General features: G+C 45.2%; 1 protein-coding gene across 2 annotated transcripts in view; it reads left to right on the plus strand.

Annotated features, from left to right (window-relative positions):
- SLCO3A1 (solute carrier organic anion transporter family member 3A1) overlaps positions 1–18463 on the plus strand; it is a 213186-nt gene that overhangs the window by 184623 nt on the left and 10100 nt on the right. For both annotated transcript variants that reach the window (XM_037910666.2, XM_043523691.1), the window contains 4 exons: positions 492–690; positions 2228–2366; positions 8295–8470; positions 13411–13475. In XM_037910666.2, the coding sequence (XP_037766594.1) occupies positions 492–690; positions 2228–2366; positions 8295–8470; positions 13411–13475 (579 nt within the window). The remainder of the gene's footprint in view (positions 1–491; positions 691–2227; positions 2367–8294; positions 8471–13410; positions 13476–18463) is intronic.

An 18463-nucleotide genomic window follows, 5' to 3' on the forward strand; every position in this document is an offset into this window, starting at 1 on the left:
ACAGCACTGAACACCTCTCCCCTGAAGATCAAGCCCCTTGAAAGTGTGTCATGTTGGGCAACCACAATCACTGGTCAATTTTGGAAATCTTGCACAAGATCTATTAGACTGTGGATTAGTCTCCCTTGGGAAAAGCAGTGGAGACCCCACTGCCTGGACAAAGCACTGTGGAGGACGAGTTCTTTGCTGGCTGGGGCAACAGGGAGGCAGGGAACGGTGACCTATAGCCTTTCCGTCATCCCAGGGATGATGTAACTCTGCTACAGGTTAGTGCTAACAGCTTCTGGGGCGTGAAGTCTCACATAGTCACTCCTAAGGAGAACCCACATGAATGGATAAGCATCTAGTGGGTACTCTGAGGCTTTAGCGCTTACCCCATCACTAGCGCACTGATCTAGTCACTGGAAAATAAAATGCTTCGACATGCAGTGTATTTTTTCAGCTCCTGCTTTCTCCTTGTGCATCTTCCTGACCCTTCTTCCTTCTTGCAGGGATGACAGCGATCCCATGTGCATGTCTGGGCATATTCCTGGGCGGTCTCTTGGTGAAGAAGCTCAGCCTGTCTGCTCTAGGAGCCATCAGGATGGCCATGCTCGTTAACCTGGTGTCCACAGCTTGCTATGTCTCTTTCCTATTCCTGGGCTGCGACACGGGACCCGTAGCTGGGGTTACTGTTCCCTATGGAAACAAGTGAGTACAGAGAGAATTTCAGCTCCATCTCCCACCTCCAGCCCTATGATACCACCCAGGAAGTATAGCACAGCGGTGTTAGCTAAACTAACCTGCTCTTATCGGTGCTGTTTCTCTATTTTTCTGGGGTTTTATACCACCCACATCACTGGTATTTGAGTGCTTCTAGGATTAAGTTGTATGAAGTGCTGATGTAGCTGTTAGTCCCAGGATGTTGGAGAGGAAAAGTGGGTGAGGCACAGGCCAACTTTCTCATTTCCCCGGGGGTGCTGGACCCCTGCTCCATCCCAGGCCCCACTCCCACTCCACCTCTTCCCCCAAAGTCCCACCCCAGCTTTGCCCCACCTCTTCCTGCCCCATTCTGCTCCCTCCCTGAGCGTGCCCCACCCTCGCACCACCCCCTGAACAGCTGATTGCGGCGGGCAGGAGGCGCGGGGGGGCTGATCAGTGGGGCCACCGGTGGGTGCTCAGCACCAGCCCTGGAGCACCCACAGAGCTGGGGCCTGTGGCGTGAGGTAATATCTTTTACTGCACCAACATCTGTTTATTGATATTACCTCACCCACCTTGTCTCTCTAGGAGTAAGTAACAGTGTAGAGTAATAGTGTTACAGTAAATGCATTCCTGGCACAAGCGGGGAGGACTCCATTGAAGTCAGTGGAGTGGCACCCACTTCCACCGTGGCTGTATTAGGCCCATTCTATAGAAGTGTCTTGGGGGGAGTCGGAACAATAACAAGCTTGAGAGCCGAATTCCACTGAGCTTAACTGAAACTGACCCAAGTGGCTCGAAACACGAGGCCAGATTCTGATCTCAAGTAGGCTGGTGTAAACACAGAGTGAATCCACTGAAATAAGTGGAGCCACTCCAGCCTGATCTTTGCAAGTGCTAAGCACCTACCTATCCCACTGAAATCTAGGGAAATTGTGGGTGCTTTTACTGAGGTGGCCTAAAGGGGATTTAGGAGTCAAATTCTAGGCACCCAGTTTTGGACGTTTGGGGCCTGTATGATGAGCAAAAGGCGCTTTCCCACTTGCTGCTTGGCTGCAGGTGAGACCCATTTTGAGGCAGGGTATTAGGACTCAGGAGGCCCCGCAGAGCTGGGTCCTAACTCAGATAGAATGATTCTGTATTTCCAAAGTTTCTCAGCATGGGAAAGTGGCTCTTTGAGGAGGAAAATGTCAGCACGTCTTCAGCTTGCTGTTGTTGTGCTAGATAAATACAGCCCCTCCTGTCCTGGAGGTCTGATCCCAGGGCTGAGACAACGCCCACACAACTTCACATTAGATTTTTCCAGCACCATCCTGAGCCACCCTGGGGAGATGGTGGGAGCCAGAAATAATGAACCTCAATGTGTTTCTGTCACAGAAGGAGCATATGGCCTCAGGTCCCTTCTGCTGGCACCCAAACACCCCACCCACCCTTCTCTCCCTTTGTTTGCAATGGTTGGTTAAGCCCCCTTCGTGTGACGCTTCTCAGAAAAGCCAGCTGGCGTTATTGCACTGTGCATCCATTTCTGATTCTGATTCTTTTGCAGCTCAGCTCCGACCTTGACCTTGGACCCATATTCCCCCTGCAATAACAACTGTGAATGCCAAACCGATTCCTTCACTCCAGTTTGTGGGGCAGATGGGATCACCTACTTGTCCGCCTGCTTCGCGGGCTGCAGGAGCACGGTAATTGTCGTGATTTACTCAACATCTCCTATCCGTGTGTGGTTGTGAGATTAGTGTATATACAGTAAGAGTCATTCATTTACAACTGAGGATGGCTGAAGGCCCCAGAGATTGACTTCTTCTTATTATTATTATGTGTATTACCATAGTACCTTGGAGTCCCAGCAATGGATCAGGCATCCGTTGCGCTTGGTGCTGTACAAACACGGAACAAAAAGATAGTCTCTGCCCCAAGGAACTTGCAATCTAAGTTTAAGACAAGAGAGAACAGATGGATACAGACAGATGGGGAAGCACAAGGAAAATGAAACAACGTTGGTCAATGATCGGCAGTGGTCTATGCATACCAACAGCCATGACCATTGTCAAGTATTTGGTAGATGTCACGTCAAAGGAGAGTGGAGGAGGACTCTGAAGGAGGATCATGAGTTAGTTTTTGCACCTCCCAAGCTTAGGGAGCAGCATGGGAGAAAACGCAAAGTTGCTTTTTTGAAAATGTAACAAGTGAGCGATGGAGGCTGGTATCAGGGCCAATCAGAGGTGAGCATTGACAGCTCAGTCATGAATGAGACATGATAGGTAGGGTGAGGGTTGACTGTGAAGGGCCTCGCTGTGTCTTCGCACCTAAGGGTGAGAGAAACTGAGTACCTCATTTTTTATTCTCTCATGCAAATGTCCTGTTAGCACTGGCCGTGGTCTAATGGGATCGTCTCTAAGTGAGGAGGGAGCTCCCTTCTCCTCTCCACCATCCATGGGACTCTGTGCTCTTGGGTGCATATGTGGTGCTTGTCTCCTCTTAGCCCAGAGGCTCTGTGGGAAGCCACATCATGGACAGAATCACTCAAAGGGAGATCACAGGCAGAGCTACGGGACGGTCTGCACTTGCCACCTCTGCCATCTGGCTTCTAGCCTCTCGAATGTGATGAAAATCAGCTGACCCACAGCTCCCTACTGCAAATGCAAATCAGTCAGACACCAAAACAGAGAGAGCACAACTCAAAGGCCACCAACCAGCCTGTGGCAGAGTCTAGTCCCATCATGGGGACTACTGGGTTCCGTTACCGGCAGGTCATACAGACATCTCGTCTCTTGTTTCTGCTCACTCCCATTTCTCCTTCCCTTGTTCCTCCCCTCCCTCCTGCTGTCCCCTGGTGCTGCCTTCCCCATTTCCTCTTCTCGCTCCTTCCCTCCATTTCTTCTGTTTCCTCTCCTCTTTCACTCACTTCCTGTCCTCCTCTCCTCTCTGAGTCAACACCAAGAGCAGGGGAGCAAATGAAGAGCGAGGCCTCCAGCAACCTCCTGAAATTAATAGCCATGGGTATTCTGTATCCCCAAAACCTAAGGGTTTATTTCATTTAGAAAATGCAAACGCTCTCTGTGTGAAGGAAACCTGCTATTTGGGGTCTCAGAATCTCCTAAGATACCTGTTAAGATAAGGAATCTCTTACGATATCTTGAGCCTCTCCTTTCCATTCTGTAATGTGTGGACAGTTCGGATTGGTCTTAAAACACTCCAGCAGGAAGTGTAAATCCCCACTTCTCAGGGAAAATTCTCCCCTTCTCCATTGTACCAAAAGCACAGATGGGAGAGTCCAGAGACGTACCCGCTGTGCTGCCGGCGGGTGCGCGGGAGGGGCAGGCCACTCCAAAGAGCAGGCTGGTGCTTTAGGAAAAGAGAGAGGGCAGATATCAAACCCAAATGGTGAGGTGTGTAGCAAAGCCTTGGTTCCTTCCCTGAAGGGCCTAATGGACCTGGAGGTGCCAGGAAGCTGAGAGAAAAGCTCCCGACTAACAAGTGAAGAATCACCGCAGCAGCTGAACAGAAATCTTGTCTCCATTAGCTCCCTTGCTCCGTGGAGCCGCGGCATTTGGCACTTTGACTTCACGGCCATCTTTACAGAGTCAGAGAGTGTCAGTAGGCAGGTGCTACATTGGCAATTTTTACTTGCCAGAGGGAGTGGCATCTATGACAGTGACAGGTGAATTTGGATGGCCCTCCGTTTAGCCCTCTAGTTAGTGCATTGCTAGATGTCTCTAAGTGCCCCTCTGGCCCAGACAAGCAGAATTCTGGGAGCTGAAGGTGACCCCTCTCTGTCTGTTTTCATCTCCAGACACATCCTCATGTCCTCACTTTGCTTTTACACCATCCTTTCCCAAGTCAGACTCATTCAGTAAGGGTTCACCACTCTGTGGGTAAAGTGCGACATCTACCTCAGGGCATTGCAAGTAAACTGTACAAGGACAAGTGTGCGGGGGGGAGGGGGACAACAAGTGGGTGCATATTTGAACTTGTTCTTTACTACCCTAACTTCTGGCTTCCCACTCCAGCACCTGAATTGTTTGCGTTCTACTGAGATGAGTGAAATGGCTTCTGAGCTACCGAAGTGCTTAGCTGCAAAGGAGATAGCATGATGCCAACTCCTGGATCTTCATGTTATAGCTAAGAAAATAATTTTATCTGGGATCATTGAATGCAAAGCTGCAGAAGCTGTACATGTTAATCTCGTGCGTTTCCTCTGCCATTTGCCTTACAACTAGCACTTCGCTCCAATGCGATTGTTTAGACAGCAAAACTTTTGGCACGGAGCAAAGTGTCAGTAGGAAAGAAGCATCCACCTGCTGTGCCAAAATCATTCATTGGCAAGGAGAAAAATAATGCTAGCTAGTGGCAGGGTGTAAAAGTTGCATTTACACTGTATTGCTCAAAGCAAACCAGTTGCTCCTTAGAAATGAGCATAGTAAAGAAAATTCAGACTCTCTCTCCAGGAATTGTTTCAAGTCTCTCTGCTATGTAACTATCAGAGCTAACCTGCTATAAGCATAAACCCATCCAGCAAAAGTCTCCCTCTCTCTTCCTCCCTTTCCTCTTTCTCACTTGCTCTCTCCAGTTTAACCTCTTCATTGGCACCATCATCTTGGCTTTTTCAAAGTAATGGTTTTGAACATGAATTAATGAAGCAACAGCATCCTCTGGAAAGGGCATTATCAAGAATTATGGACCAGTTTGGCCATGTAATGGCCCTGAAGCAACGCCAAATTGCTTTAAGCCCATAATCCAGAAAATGACCTGTCTAGAGGGTTTTGTGGCTATTATATATGTGTGATGAGCCAAGAGTTGCTTTTTACTGGGGCATAAAATTCTCTGAATGTTTTATTTAACTTTACTGCACTGTATGTGTCCAGTCATGTATCTCTGCTTTCCCTTTCTGTGAATGGTCTCTAACGGTATTTTGTAGTCTACTGAGTTAGTTTACCTTTCTCGTATGAATGCCATTGTTCTTTGTGATGAAGCTGGTCTGCAGAGAGGCTTTGGGTTTATTAGTGCTAAAGGGGCGTAGGGGTGGCGCTTTTATTTCAGCAAATTCTTTTTCTAACCAGTCCTCTACTCTCAGTGACCCTTGTGAGTTAAGCCATTGTCCATATATCTTTTTTTGTTTCATGGTGTTGTTTTTCTATTTCCCCTTTGGCTGGGGGAATATGCATTCCAAATCTAATGTTGTAGCACTGAAGTCTTAGGGATTCATATCAACATGCCAGCCTGTTCCTAACCAATCAGAGCCAGGTTTTTAAAACCACAACACATGGGTCATTTGCACACATAATTTCCACAAGAAATTGAGGCCCCTGGGTGTGCAAATTTTGTACACGTGCACGTTCAAAAATCTCGTTCCCGGTGCATGAGCTGTTGAGCTGCAGAAAGACAAAAGTTCCATTTACAACAGAATGGTGATGGGATTGCAGAGTAGTTCAGGAAAATCAATAGCAATTTGGCACATGCAGCAAAATATTGCCTCTTCACAGAAGAGGATGAAAGTCAGTGTTCGGTGTCGGTGTGTTACTATAGCACATGTTACAGTGTCGGTAACAAAGGATCAAAGGTCTCCGAGGGAAGAACTCAGAAGAGCACCAAAAAAATTGTTGCATTCAGTTCTGTTTACGTTAAAGTACTTTGGGATAACAGCTTTGGTGCATGGTGATTGAAACGGGGCAGAGGGGAGAAGGATCAGGCAACGAAGCTACACACACAGGGGCTGGGGGATATGCCATGAGCTTCTTACGGATGGTGCAACTGCTGTGTTGATCTGAATTGCCAGCATCCAGGAGGATTCCTGGCCAAATCAGATTCCAGTTACTATGCAGTCCCTTGTCACTCTCTCTAAAGTAACTAAAGCATAGTCTAGCCCTTTACTTATCATAAATGTAGGGAGACTGGATTCTGACCTCATGCTAGCTTTATTCTAGTTTAATTACGTTGACTTCAATAGAGTTACATCAGATTTGGATTCACGTAAGTAAGAGCAGAATTGGGCCCGCTGCACAGAAGAGATGGGTCTCTCCTTCCAACTGTATATAAGTCACATGGAATGATCAGCCAGGTCAGTGCACAGGGATGTGACCCACTTGGCTTCCTGAACAGTCAGCCATCCCCATAACAGATGGGCTAGCAAAGTTAACTTAGGCCCTGTCTATGCTGGGATTTTTGCACCAGGATAGTTATTGCAATATGAGCATGTTGGTGCAACCCCCCGTGGAGATGCACTATGCAGGGCTTGCATGGCTGAGGTTTACCCTATTAACTTACCAGGACAAGTCACACCGGTGCAGCTCATCTGCATTAGAGACTTTGCATTGGTGTAACTACACCGATATAGTCACACTAGTGTTATTTGCCCTTGTCTAGACGAGCCTTCAGGTGGCCATGTCACTGCTGGGAGAGGGCCTCTTTACATTCATTATTGCCTGCCAGCCGTAGAGTCACCTGCAGTCATATCATTAACGTTCACCGAGCTCTGAGTTTCTGTTTCTGCCGCACTCCATGCAGTTGTTTTAGAAGGCAATGCTTTCGACTCCTATGCAGAAAAAGAGATCAATGTCAGAAAGAATAGACTGGGGTCCCCACGGATCCGTGGGCACTGAACTAGAACAGTGTGGAGCCCTAAAGAAACCCCGGCATAAAAGCAGAGGAATTTCTATTTGAATACTGGAGATTTGGTTTTATTTTATTTTAGTGCTCCTTTTTCTTACACGCATGTGACCTGCAAGCCTAGCAGCCTTGCAAAGACAGACAAGCAATGAATCATTTATGATAGTTTTTGCTCTGTATTCATTAAGGGATTCCTGGCTATTATTCTGTGCCTTAATTGTGCTGACATCCCCGCCATCAGAAATTCCGGGAGGGGTGAGCGCAAAAACATCTGTGACTGGAAAACAAAGCCTCTTTTGACGTCCTGTGCTTGCAGGAAAGATCAAAGGGAATGTGGTTGCTTTTTCCTCCTTCTGATCGCATATTGATAAACTTTATCTTGTCTGACTGCAGCTTTCAGTTCTGTGCAAATCCTTCTAAACTAGATGGCATCTGTTAGCCCTGTAACACCCTTGAGGTTGGTTCCATAATCACTAGTGTCTCTGCCGCCTTCCCGTTGATACCTAGCTCGCTGTGAGGGTAGGCACACATCCTGGTACGCTCCCTGCCATCGTTAAAGGTGCCAGAATGAGGCAGTTGAACCCGCAGCAGCGAAATGTGCCTTCTTGAAATGCACAGCCAGGGGTATATTGGGAAGTAGTTGTAACTTTAATATGGCAATATTTTATCATGATGAAGGTACACAGATCCTTCCTTTCTTCTTTTCACAAGGGTCCAATTTGGTGGTAATTTTCTTACAGACACATTTGTTTGGGATGCGAAAGGACAGGAAGCCAAGAACAAGGAGGAGGAGAAGCTACCCTGCCAGTAGAATGCATTGGAGCTTGAGTTCTTTTGAAAAGCCTTTCCAAACCAGCTCAGCAAGTGACTTATTAGCAGCTAATTAATTAACCGCTGGAGGGTGCACACTTGCCAGCTGGCAAACCCCTCCTTGTAAAGTGCCTGTTGTTTTGGAAAGCGGGCCTTGTTCTCCCTTCACCCCCGTGCCCTGTGCTCCCTTCCAGAATCTCACTGGCTGCTCATGCCTCAGTTTGGTCCCAGCCGAGAATGCTACAGTAATGCACGGAAAATGCCCCAGTCCTGGTTGCCAAGAGGCCTTCTTGACATTCCTCTGCGTGATGTGTGTTTGCAGCATGATTGGAGCCATGGCACAGACGCCGTCAGTTATCATACTCATCAGGTAAGAGCCATGCTGAGGATCTGATGAGTTGCTTGACTCTCAATCCACCGCTTCTTTCAACAGGCTGCAGCAGATTAATTGAAAACTGAAAGGCTCCTCCCCTGGGTTTAGATCGAGGGGGACTGTGGTGGTCCACAGGCCATGGTTGTGTAGGGACGATGGACTCCCGGCACTGAGTGTTTCTGACTACCATTGGAGTTGACAGGAGCCACAGACGTTCAGCAAATCTCAGGATTTGACCTGCTTTGAGTGGGAGGGCACTACAAAATTACCCAACCTTATACTTTCAGCTGCACTGAATTCAGCCTGAGAGTTCCCTTTGGCTTCAATGGGGGCTCAGGCCCTCTGAAAACCAGGCCCCTTATTATGTAGTGCCTAAACCATTTAGGCACCTGAAACAAGCAGCTGTAATGGGTTGGGTCACAGAGACCCTTTTGGGAACTGCCACCTGATGTGCCTAGACTACCTCTGAGCCCATTTTCCCTGCCAGCTTAGGACTTCAGTGCCTTGCCTGGTTTGAGCCCGACATGCTAGCCTGCTACAAACACAGACCCAAGTCTGAACCACGTCCCCCAAAAGCTGCAGGGTTTACTGAAAACAGCTTAAAAAGTGGTCCTGTCTCCAGCACTCAGATACCCAACTCCCAATGGGGTCCAAACCCCAAATAAATCCATTTTACCCTGTATAAAGCTTATACAGGGTAAACTCATAAATTGTTCACCCTCTATATCACTGATAGAGAGATATGAACAGCTGTTTGCCCCTTCAGGTATTAATACTTACTCTGGGTTAATTAATAAGTAAAAAGTGATTTTATTAAATATAAAAAGTAGGATTTAAGTGGTTCCAAGTAATAACAGACAGAACAAAGTGAATTACCAAGCAAAATAAAATAAAACACTCAAGTCTAAGCCTAGTACAGTAAGAAAACTGAATGCAGATAAAACCTCACCCTCAGATGTTTCAATAAGCTTCTATCACAGACTGGACACCTTCCTCGTCTGGGCACAATCCTTTCCCCGGCACAGCCCTTGTTGCAGCTCCGGTGGTAGCTAGGGGATTTCTCATGATTGCTGCCTCCTTTGTTCTGTTCCACCCCTTTATATAGCTTTGGCACAAAGCGGGAATCCTTTGTCCCTCTCTGTGTTCCCACCCCTCCTTCTAAATGGAAAAGCACCAGGTTTAAGATGGATTCCAGTACCAGGTGACATGGTCACATGTCCTGTGAGACCCCCCAAGCCTTCATTCCTCCCAGCCTGACTCACAGGAAGGCTTGCCTGCAAACAGAGCCATCCACAGTCAGTTGTGCTGGTTGATGGGTGCCATTAAGATTCCAAACCACCATTAACGGCCCACACTTTGCATAATTACAGTAGGCCCTCAGAGTTATTTGTCATATTTCTAGTTTCAGATACAAGAATGATACATACATACAAAGAGGATGACCACACTCAGTAGATTATAGGCTTTGTAATGATACCTTACAAGAGACCTTTTGCATGAAGCATATTCCAGTTACATTATATTCACACTCATTAGCACATTTTCATAAAATCATATAGAGTGCAACGTCACAATGCTCATCTCCCATTTAGGCATCTGAAAGAAGCGGCCAGAGTTTCAAAAGATCTCCGCATCCCGAGCACAGTGGCAGCTGCTGGATGCTGTGCACGCGTCAATCACTTTGTCTCTGCAGGTCTCTATTAGGTTCAGCATGACCACATTCATTGCTGGGGTAGCTCCACTTACTTCAGTGTCTAATACTGACCTGAGGAAAGAATAAGGGAATTGATTCTGTGCAGCTCAAGGGGCAAGGAGGGCTGTGAATCTGGTAAGGAGGGGTCCATGCAGGTATGCTTCAAAGGAAAAGGGCAGACCTTGTTCTCCCCATCTGTCTAGAAACCGTGAAGTGGAAAGGAAATTAGGAGAGTTCTCCTTCTGTTGCAGGGAATAAATGTGTTAAAGCTAAAATCAGTCAGGTGGCAGGATCGCAGCTGCATGACACCTGCAAGCAGTGGTTTCATGAGGCTTTTTTAGATATAGCCTAGAGATCCTAGGAGGCTGCAAAAAGAAACCCAAAAAGACCTAGGGATGGATTTATGAGCTAGTGTAGGACAACATGCACGCATCACCAGAAGCGAAAACTCTCATGCTGGCCCAAATGCTGACATCAGTGGGAATTAGAGATGCTCAGTATCTCTCTGGATTTGACCCAACGTGCATACAAAGACAAAAGCATCATCTCCAACTGAATTACTGTGTGCTATTTCCGCACACAGACCTTCTAGGCAGCTACACACACACACAACTGTCTACCCCCTGAGATGCATGTGCCTACCTAACTTCGCCTTTATTCAGAATCACTGCATCCATCCATGCCATTGCTTACAGCCTATTCTAATCTGAGGGGCAATAAGCAGATCCATTCTGCGGTCTTGAAAATTCCAGTAAAGTTCAATCAATAGGGTCTGTGTTAGAAACACTTTTGAGTGGATCTCAGGCAGATCTCTTATGTGAGGGTATGTCTCCCCACAGAGAATAGAATGAGATATTCCACCTACTAGTTCATTTCTCTCCTGGCATCTGTAGTAGCTAAACGGAAATCAAATTTTCAGCGATCAATATTGTGGCAAAGGTAATTTGAGGCTTGAAGGGTTCTTTGTTGAGAGAAATTATCAGCACTCGTAGGATCCTGAACAGAGTCTTCTTAATGTGCATCTTCAAATACAACAAGCCAATGTCCAGGTAGGAAAGAGAACACAAGAGAAAAGAGGAAATGTTCAAAAACTTCACTTCACAACCCTGTGAAATTGACAATTCACAGCCCTGAAAGTCATATCTTAACTATATTCCTGCCAGAACCACCAATATCTATCATAAATGCACAGAAGAAGAGACAGTGAAGGGCCAAGCATCACCTGGTGTTCTGGACACTCCACAGGTTTGAATCAACTGGTTCCACAAACCAATGTCACTTGGTATGTGGGTCCCAGGTGTTACTGGTGATGAGTTTGAATTAGAACTCCCAGTTCTCCCAGATCAACCAAAATGAAGCCCATCCCTGGCTGACCCGGTTGCAATTGTGCCGAATGCAGCTGAGCAGGGAAGTGTCTTCTCCTGGTCCAGCCAGCAGGGGCATATTCAGAGGATTCACCAGGACATCTGGCTCTTTGCACAACCTTGAAGTCTGGTTTAAATGTCCATACTGTAATCTCAGGCACTGAAGTTTTCAACACAGCCTGGAACCAGATAACTAAGGAGACTATGGGAGATAACTTCATGTCATTCCGGGATGTCCTAACAGTGCTGTGATCAGAGATATAAAGGACGTTTTCGGGACTCTCTGGTATTATTATTGTTGTTATTTATCCATCACCCAAAGGTGTGGTAAGTGCTACACAGACATAAATTAAGACAGGTGACACCCTGAAGAGTTTACACCGTTAGAGCTCAATCCCGTACCTATTAGATTCAATGGAAAAATTCACACTAACTTCAGTGGGAGTTAGATAAGATCCTAAATATACAAAAACAGATGGAAGAAAAGGAGGAACATTAATGCTGGTTGATAAGTATGTTTCACACAGAAAAATAAAAAAAATCCCTCTTCAAATTTTTCAATGAAAAGTCGAAAACTGACAATTTTTCATTTTTTTAACTGAAAAAATTGAAAATTTTAAACAAAAATTTAAAAAGCCATTTTTTATTTTAAAAGTTTCAACTGAAAAACTTTAGCCACTTCTAAAACAACCCCAACAAAACAAAACACAACAACCTATGTAAGAAACCTGACTGAGGTTAAGTTTGGTAACCGTCTATTCTTCACTTTTTCCCTCCCTTTCACAGGACCTCCTTTGAGCCAGGCCATTAACCGCTGAAACGCCTTTGCAAGTGTTGAGGTGGATTTTTCATCACTTGAAGTCTTTAAATCAAGACTGGTTGTCTTTCAAAACGCTATTCCCCTCCATTGCACATGTATGGCGGGCACCCGTTTCAAGCACAGGTGTCACTAACAACACCTAACGAGACCATGCAAGGGATTAATAGAAGCAGGGACCGGACACTTTTAAGTTTCCTTTCAACACAGACCTTTTCATCAGGGGTTCATTGCCCTGCTTCCCTGAACCGTTATGCACTGTGGAACATAAAGTGCTGAATAAGAGAATGCACGTTCATGATCAGATTAATCCCTGGTAAAATTCCAATGACTTCAGTGGGTTTATTCCAGTGGCATGACTTTAGCCTATAGCATCATATGAATTAGGTGAATGGGAAGTTAATGCTTGTTCTTAAGGTGTCTTCAGAGATTAATACCAGCCAGATAGAGTGGGTTACATTCAAAGTGAAGGGCCACGATTAGCCTGGCCTATTATCTTCCCAATTTAAAACTAATCAGAAAGTAATCTCACTTTCACAAACATCAGCCTGTATGGGCAGGTCGGCGTATCAACCTTTGCTCATCTGGCTGATTTAATAGCTGGACCTGGGAATGACAAGTTGGTCATTTGTCCTCCCTGCTATTTCACTCACATTCCCTCCACCCCATCTCACACACAATTAAGTTATAATAAAAAGGATTTTGTTGGTTTATAACCTGCTGATTCAAAGCAGCCGGGGCCTGAAAGATAATACAGGGATTCTATCAATGATAATTTTCTGGGATGGGATTTGCATTTTTTTCCCTTCCATTGACAAGATTAGTTCCCATTATTAACAACACAGCTAAATTCCAGAACCCATCATGCGGCTGCAGTTGCAGTTATTTTTCAGGCTTCAGGCAGATGGACCAAGGGGGAAGAAAAAGAGAAGAAGCCTGTTAATGATTTTCTGAAGAGGTGACAGTGGCGTCCTGATTGACAGCAAAGCACAGCAACGGGGTTTGTTAATGAAAGCAGTATGGTAACAATCAATTTTCCTCTCTCCCTTTCTCCTCTGTACAGAACAGTGAGCCCTGAACTTAAGTCTTATGCTTTGGGTGTGCTTTTCCTGCTGCTCCGTTTGCTAGGTACGTGCAGTGATTTCTTCTTTCTTCCCCCACACCCTAAAAAGTAACTAAATGTTTATATGTGCGTCAAGGCGTGCGTGCCCATTGATTCCCCCTCTTTGGATGTTGAACGCCTGTCCTATGCTGTCATTTATCAGTGGGGTCTAAAACCAGGAGATCCAAGTCCTTTCTCTGCAGTGCGGATGGAAAGGCCTCCAAGGGTCATGGCACATGGCTCTCCTGCCATTTCAGTCACGCTCATGTTGGAAATCGTGGTGTTGAGTGAGATAGCCTCCCTCCCAACTAGTTAATTCTCCACAGTCATTATTAACATGTCAGCAGCTTGTGAAATTACTTCTTTACTGTGCTGCTGACTTACAGGGATAAACAATTTCACACCACTTTGAGGATAGGAGCTTTGTTATTCCATTGGGTGGCAGCTGAGTCCTCCTGGTCTCTGTGGGAGGAAAACAAAAGGAAAAAAAAAACAGGCTGAATCTGAATGCTGTTGCTGGGTTTAATCTCCCATTAAAATACATTTGGTCAAACCGTTGGATCAATGTATGTCTCTTCATGCCTGAATAAAAGAGAAAACGTTATCTGTAATTGTCTTTTCCCTTGTAACGGGATGACTGTGGGGGAGTGGGCTTAAAGGCACAGACCCTGTTTCTCAGAACTTTGGACCACATTCTGTCTGATGCATTGCTCTGGGGTCGGTCTCACTGATGTGTTCTGTTGGTATTCTACTCGTGGGTTTCTGCTGATTCAGTGGGCCAGATTTCACTCTCGCCCAGTAGGAGTGGAATAGTCCCTTATTCTATGAGTGCTCCCAGTGATTTCACTGAGCAAGGTGCAATTCAATATGAGTAGATATGTCAGAATCTGGCTCAAAGTTAGTTTTTTGCAGCGTAGATCCATCTACTGTGTGGTTGTAGTAGAAGGATTTTACCCCGTACTATGACAGTGTGGTATAGACGGAAGTGCCACTATGCCAATGAAGCCCTTCAGGATTTGGCTACTCGTTTCTTCTCTACTAGGCGATTATTTACTTGTGCAGTTTGGAATCATAGAATATCAGGGTTGGAAGGGACTTCAGGAGGTCATCTAGTCCAGCCCCCTGCTCAAAGCAGGACCAACCCCCAATTTTTGCCCCAGATCCCTAAATGGCCCTCTCAAGGATTGAACTCACAACCCTGGGTTTAGCAGGCCAATGCTCAAACTACTGAGCCTTCCCTTCATTGGCCTTCACCAGGGCAGCCTTTTTTCTTTCATAGAGAGGGGTTGAAAACCCCACAGTCCCATGTATCCCACTGAACAGTCTCTGAGTGCAAGGTCCTTATTTTGCATCAGAATTCTGGTGCCAAGTTTTTCTCCAGGAGCCAGTGAGATGCATGAGCATAAAGTCCCAATCCAGCTTCCACTGAAGTCAATGGGAATCTTTCAGCACTGGTCAAAGGTCTAAAATGCACTCCCTCATCAAAAGCTGAACGCTTTGCTCAGTGCTCAGAAAAGAAGAAAACACCACAAGACTTTGGTGGCTGATCCAAAGCCCAGGGAAATCACTGGGAATCTTCTGGTTGACTTGCATGGACTTTGGGTCAGGCCCTTAATGCACGGTGTTTCCTTTTGCTGTCCATACTGTTTTAGGTTCTTGTCCTGTTCTCAGCGCTTGCAGGTTGAATGCAGAATCCCAAACGCAGGACCTGGCAGTTAAGCAAGGGAGGGATTTTGATTTTACATTCCAAATGTAAATGTATTTGCGATGGTAGTTACTAATTTTGTATTATTGTAGTTGTATTGTAGCTTATTATTATTGTTGTTTGAGAAGTCTGCTTGTATGATTCTGTGAGGGCTAGTTTCTGCCACCCGTACTTGGGATAAGAAGCACCTTACTCTTCCATTAGTCCCCTGGACACTGCAGTAACTCTTTTTTGTAGCAAAACACATGCTGCCCTATCACAGCAGAATCCCTGTGGAATAGGATAATACAGCCAGGAGGATATCAGCTCAGCTGTGGGACTACACGAGGATAAGGTATTACTCAATGTGAGTGAAGATATCCAAAACGCGCCCTTAATAATTTGAGGTTTTCTGGGTAGGTTGATTTTAAAAGCTTTTTCAGTTCACCTTTAAGCTTAGACTTAAAAGGGGACTAATAATAGCTTCTTCTTGAACCAAAGGAGAGTATTAAATATCTGAGGTACGAGACCCGGAGGTGCAATCTGAGTTAATAGATTTTAGTAAGACAGAGGATGCTTCTTTAAACAGCTCTGCAGTTTCTGCTCTAAAATGTATATAGCAGCAATTTGTTCAACACTTTGCAATAAGAAGTAGAGCATGATTGAATCTCTTTAATATTCACTGTAATAACACGAAACATGACTGAAGTCTCCTGATATCCTGCCGGATCTATTATCTTATTCCATAGGAATTCTGATATGATAGAGCAGCATATTAATGTCTTGCTATGAAAGTGTTACTGTGGATTCTTAGAAAAGAAACTAAAACAGTTCCGGTGGAGCCCCCATGGTATTGAAAGCTTCAGCCACTGTATAAGAGGCTCTGATATGGAGATTCTTTTCCAAATACCATCTCACTTCTTCATATATGCTGACATTGAAAGGACCTGAGTTGAAAGTGCATACCTAAATACCCCACTCCTAGTAGCTGGGGAAGTTCAGATCTGGATTGGAACTTTGCATCTCAGGCTTATCTAAAGGTGAAAAAACTTTTGCAAATGGCACAAGTCGAACATGTCTGGTAATTCCATCCTGATTGCATTGGCAACTATCAGCATTAACTATGCACGACTGAAATGGCAAATAGATTTATACATGACAATAAGATCCTGGACATTTCCCTTTCCAGATGGTGTTTGCAGTTTGTCCCCAAAACATGCAGCTCAAGTGCAATATCTGGCTACCAATGGAGTTTCTGATAGTTTTGTTTTAAATCCAGCCTCCTAGCATCACTCAGTGTGACACACTGAAAGTGCAAGGCGTGTCCATCGAGCCAGGCTTTGGAGGCCATAGACCTCCCTTAATTCCAAAGCACTCTACATGTCAAGTCTAGTCTCACTTGTTGGAAGTCTCTAGCCCTTGTCCTTGTGGAGATAGCACTCAAAAAGGTCATCAACACAAACTGGTTGCTAGGGTTGAAAGTTTTTCACAGCTGTTTTCCCTAAAGACCTCAGTTTATTCACAGCTCCTATGCAGCTCAGGTGTGGCTCTTGGGGACAATGAAACAGATCCCAAGAGCTTAAGGATCCCAGGGCGTTTTGTTCATGCCAACATCTAGTTTTTACTCTTATTATGGCACTCTAGAGCCAGTTCAGCACTGGGAGAGTAAACTGGATTCCATTCTGCCTTGTGTATCATCAACACCATCTGTTAGCTTGGTTCTGGAGCTGAATTTTCAGATCCGAGGTTGAGTTTGTGGTTGTCCACACTCATTTAAAAAGAAAATCACCTTTTAACTTGGAAACCAACCCAGCTTGATCTGGAAAGCGTTAAGAAAACAAATAGCGAGAGGTGCGGTGTCATTTCTCAGGACATTACCACACTTTACAGTTGAAGGGAATATCCTTTTGTTAGCCAGTTATCTGTTTTTATTTACTGGTTTATATCCCTGGTGTTAATAACTGATTAAAGGAAGTACTGAAAGCTGACATAGCCTGATAACTTCTGCATTTATTAGCCAATGTGAAAGATCAAACAAAAATCTGCGGAGTTCTAGTCATTAACAGAGTGAAATAAAGAGGTTTCACATCCCAGAGGCAAAGGAGAAGGCAAACAACGTATTTGTATTCCTGCCATATATTGTCATACAGCAAAGAAATGGCATTCATGTCAAGCTAAGGAATGGTGTCTCATTTAAGCCAAGAAATCCAGGGTTAATGGTGAAGCTTGATCCTTAATTCATCAGCCCTCTGCCAGATAGTGCAACCCATATGTCTCTCTGTCTACATACGTATTTCTAGAGCTCCTATCACCTCAGTATCTGGAAATGGGGTGTTGGCCAAATTCCAGTAGGAGAAATTATGTTCTGCCAACCTAAAATTGGCTCTGTTGTTTTGTTGGAGACTATATGCTTCTTCACTTCCTGTCCTAAACCCTAGCAGTGATGTTAGTAGTCAGTTTTAAATAAATGTTGTTTTCCACTACCCAAAAATATCTTAGAGGTGAGTGAAATGATTCCTACTACATAAAGCATCCAGAACTTTCTTTTGATTGTTAAGGTGTGCACAAATGCCAATTTATGTGCTCAAAGGTGGGATTTAGATCTCCTCTTTCGGTGCCCACTGTCTGTAAAGCACTTGTGGATCTTGTCAGAATGAAAGACATTTATGTATTTGATTATATAAGACTGGAGACCCCTGCAGTATCCAAGCAGAAAGGGGAACCCAAAGATTGTATTGCTGAGTGAGTTTAATGAGACTTCGGGCATTGCTTTAAGGTCGTGGCCCTGTTATGAACCACTCGCAGCAGAGTTCAGCTGAGAAATGCTGATTTGCCCTTAACTGCAGTGATTCAAGGAGAGAGTTCTGCTGTGGTATTTCACTTTGTGGGATAATGACAGAATCACTTTCTTTCAGGTCCATTCCCCTGCACTTATTAGAGATCATTCTCCCTCTTCCTTAGATCCTGGATCTGGACGCCCCCAAACTTGGCGAAAGTTCAGATCTGGATCTGAACTCCATGGCTAATTTCAGGCTTTGTAGTGGACTTCAGGAAAACCCTGGATGCGAACACCATGAACCATCCAGAGCCAAGTTTCGTAGCTTAGGCCCCTCTCTGCTTCTTTATGAAACTCTGTGACCAGCCTTAATAGGCTATGTTCAAACAGCAAATCAGAAGTGTAAGGACAAACTACTTAAAACTGAGTTGTGGTGTTTGTGGGATAGTGAGCGATCCCCTCCATAACTGTTGAACCCGGGCCAGTTCTTCAGGGGATCATGTGGGGTGACAGTCCCCACCAGATATGTTTAGTTTGCCTTGGAATTAGAGATC

The sequence above is a fragment of the Chelonia mydas genome, chromosome 10 (assembly GCF_015237465.2).
Source record: "Chelonia mydas isolate rCheMyd1 chromosome 10, rCheMyd1.pri.v2, whole genome shotgun sequence".
Classification (NCBI taxonomy): Eukaryota; Metazoa; Chordata; order Testudines; family Cheloniidae; genus Chelonia; species Chelonia mydas.